Source organism: Notothenia coriiceps, unplaced genomic scaffold, assembly GCF_000735185.1.
Source record: "Notothenia coriiceps isolate Sejong01 unplaced genomic scaffold, NC01 NC01_scaffold00012212, whole genome shotgun sequence".
Taxonomy (NCBI): domain Eukaryota; kingdom Metazoa; phylum Chordata; class Actinopteri; order Perciformes; family Nototheniidae; genus Notothenia; species Notothenia coriiceps.
In genome coordinates, this window is record NW_011344913.1 from 1 (window position 1) to 3,526 (window position 3,526).

General features: G+C 39.3%; 1 protein-coding gene across 1 annotated transcript; it reads right to left on the reverse strand.

Annotated features, from left to right (window-relative positions):
• Window positions 1-2,618: 2,618 nt before the first annotated feature.
• LOC104947276 (putative proline-rich protein 21) lies at window positions 2,619-3,519 on the reverse strand (the record flags this gene model as incomplete). The annotated part of the gene is made up of 1 exon (XM_010773257.1): window positions 2,619-3,519. A coding segment is annotated over one exon (843 nt), but the record flags the coding sequence as incomplete, so codon positions are not given.
• Between the last annotated feature and the right edge of the window lie 7 nt (window positions 3,520-3,526).

The following is a 3,526-nucleotide window of genomic DNA, read 5'->3' on the forward strand; positions in this document are numbered from 1 at the left end:
AGCTGGCGGAGGATCCGGCGGTGGAACTTGCTCCGGACGCGGTTGAACTCCATGATGTCGGACGGATCCTCGTCCACCCAGAACCGCTGGAACTCCTGCATTAGGTAACCTTCCGCCAGAGAAAGTAGATCCGTTGTTAGAGCAGGGAGCAGGGGAGGGAGGGGCTTAAGATGTTTTAATGAAGTAGAAAAAAAACACAGGGGGGAAATACTCTGATACATGGGGAGTAAAGTGTAGGTGTGTGTGAGTGTGAGGGATGGTCTTTTACTTAAGGAGAAGTAGTAAGGCCACAGTGTGAAACATGGGACGTTGGGTGAAAGTGTGTGTTTTGTGTGTGTGTGAGTGTGAGTGTCCGTGAAGACCTTTAAAGTCAAAATAATTGTACCACAGTGAAAAAAATCTCTGTTACGTGAGTTCAAAGAGTGTGCATGTTTTTGGGTTTGTTGTCTGTGTGTGTGTGTGTGTGTGTGTGTGTGTGTGTGTGTGTGTGTGTGTGTGTGTGTGTGTGTGTGTGTGTGTGTGTGTGTGTGTGTGTGTGTGTGTGTGTGTGTGTGTGTGTGTGTGTGTGTGTGTGTGTCCTCACAGAAGGTCTGCTGCAGGTCTCTCAGACTTGGTGTTTCTGGAGCTACGTTATAAAGATGCGTCTTCAAAGCTCCGCTGATCAGCAGAGAGAACGCCAGGTCTGTGATGTTGATGCCCACGATGGCAAAGGAGTAACTGCAACAACAACATCAACAACAACAACAACAACAATACGGTGGATTACAATGTTTTTTTAAATGTCTAACTTCTTTCTCAAAAATGTCACTGTTTTCAAATTCCTGACTTTTTTCAAAATTCTCACTTTTTTCTCAAATCTCAGTAAAAATTCGGAGATTTCAAAAAATCCGGTCTTTATCAAAATTGCCTTTTTTTTTAAATGTTCTGACTATTTTTTCAAAATTCTCACTTTTTTTCAAAAGAAATTCCAAGATCAATTTTAAAACAAAATTTCCATCACTATTTTCTAATTCCTGACTTTTTACAACATCCTCGCTTTTTTTCAAAATGTTCACTTTTTTCAGAATGTTAACTTTTTTTCAAAATTCTCACTTTTTTTAAATTCCTAACTTTTTACATAATTCTCACTTTTTCGAAAACATTTCTCTAAATTCACATTTTTTTCAAAATTCTCCCTTTTTTCTAATTCCTGACTTTTTACATAATTCTCACTTTTTCGGAAACATTTCTCGAAATTCACTTTTTTTTTCAAAATTCTCCCTTTTTTCAAATTCCTGACTTTTTACATAATTCTCACTTTTTCGAAAACATTTCTCAAAAGTATCACTTTTTTCAAAGTTCTAACTTTTTTCACAATTATCACTTTTTTCAAATTTCTGACTTTTTCGAAAACATTTCTGACATATTTCCAAATTTCTATATTTTATCAATTTCCGAATACTTTTTTTAAACGTCTGAAAAAAATTCTGACTTTATAAGAATTCTGAGTGGATCAGCTTTCCTTTCTCTGTACGCTGTTCTGTTCTCTAATACTTTCAGTGTGAATCTATACTTCCTGAATCTGCTTCATGGTTTCCACTTTCTTTGCTTCATTTGTTCTATTTTTAATTCAGCAGGTGAACCTACAGTATATGTTCATAAAATAGTGTGTGTGAGCTTAACTGTGTGTGTTGAACTAAAACGGAGCATTTTCTGTCAGCTCAGATTTTATTCCTGCTTTTTTAAACTGCAGTATAGCTCATGTGTTTCAGTGTTGGTACACTTCCTGAATCTGCTTCATGAAAGGCAGGTTTTCCTACAAATAAAAACTAAATATCTTCTTCTTTTCTGAGGTCACATTGTTCTGTTGTCTTACAGAATACACTTCAGTAAACAACATCTTATTGATATTTATTTCTGTTAGCATTGTGTTTGACACTTACCCGATAGCTTTGTCGATGTTCTTCTGTTCCCACTCAGGGCTGTTTGTCTCACTGTGAAGGAAACACTGAGTCATGTTCTGTCTGTGGAACAACACTCATTAAAACTGCTTAAACTCACCAGGAAGTTCTTTGATAATGTTTAATGTGGGAACAGGTGGTACCGACGTATAAAAGTACAAGACTCGTACAAGTTACTTAATTTCTTTAAATGTTCTGTGAGGTGTTTGGATTCATTTTGTCTGGAATGCATTTTACTGAGGCCTTTTTAAGGTTAAATCTATAAATAAAAATAAAAAAGTCAAAAGAGTCAAGAGTTTTAACAAAAGTTTTTTTTTAAAGTAAAAAAAATAAAGAAATTGTCAAAAGTAAAAATTAAATAAAAAAAGTGAAATTAATCAAAGGTTTTAAAAAGTTAAACTTGTCAAAAGTAAAATAGAAAAAGAGTAACATTTGTGAAAAGTTTAAAAAGAGAATAACAAATAAAATAAATATTCGCAAAAAGTTAAAAAAAATGTAAAAACGGTTTTAATTAATTAATAACTGACTCTTGACAGAATTATTAACTTATTTTAATACTAATTATAATAACACACACACTATATTGTCGCCTGCCGTTTCTCTCTTATTAACTCGAATGTGGCGTTTAATATAATAATATAATAATATAATATTACCCAATCGGAAAATTGTGTTAAATAAAAACAGTTCCCAGACTCTCTCTGTGTGTTTTATGAGTGAGATGACGGAGCACAAATTAAGAAATGTGATGAATAAACAAAGTAAACGGTGCTCGGTGCTTTAAGCGCATGAGGAAGCAATGAACGCAGAGAAGAGAGAGAGAAAGTGAAATAAAGTACCTTTGCTTTCTGTGAGTGATCCCACCACAGTGCATGAGAGGTGGAGGAAAAGAAGAAGAAGTCTTTGTGAAATGAGGCGTCTCTGAGATGAGAAACAATACAAGCAGCGGAGATAAAGAAGTGAAAGACATCGAGCTGTGAGGATGGAGCTGAGCTGTGGGGGTGGAGCTGTGGGGACGGAGCTGAGCTGTGGGGGTGGAGCTGTGGGGACGGAGCTGTAGGGGTAGAGCTGTGGGGGTGGAGCTGTAGGGATGGAGCTGTGGGGGTGGAGCTGTAGGGGTGGAGCTGTAGGGATGGAGCTGTAGGGATGGAGCTGTGGGGGTGGAGCTATAGGGATGGAGCTGTAGGGGTGGAGCTATAGGGATGGAGCTGTGGGAATGGAGCTGTGGGGATGGAGCTGTAGGGGTAGAGCTGAGCTGTAGGGGTAGAGCTATAGGGATGGAGCTGTGGGGATGGAGCTGTGGGGATGGAGCTGTAGGGGTAGAGCTGAGCTGTAGGGGTGGAGCTATAGGGATGGAGGTGTAGGGGTGGAGCTGTAGGGATGGAGCTGTAGGGGTGGAGCTGTGGGGATGGAGCTGTAGGGATGGAGCTGTAGGGATGGAGCTGTAGGGATGGAGCTGTAGGGGTGGAGCTGTAGGGATGGAGCTGTAGGGATGGAGCTGTAGGGATGGAGCTGTAGGGATGGAGCTGTAGGGGTGGAGCTGTAGGGATGGAGCTGTAGGGATGGAGCTGTGGGGATGGACCTGT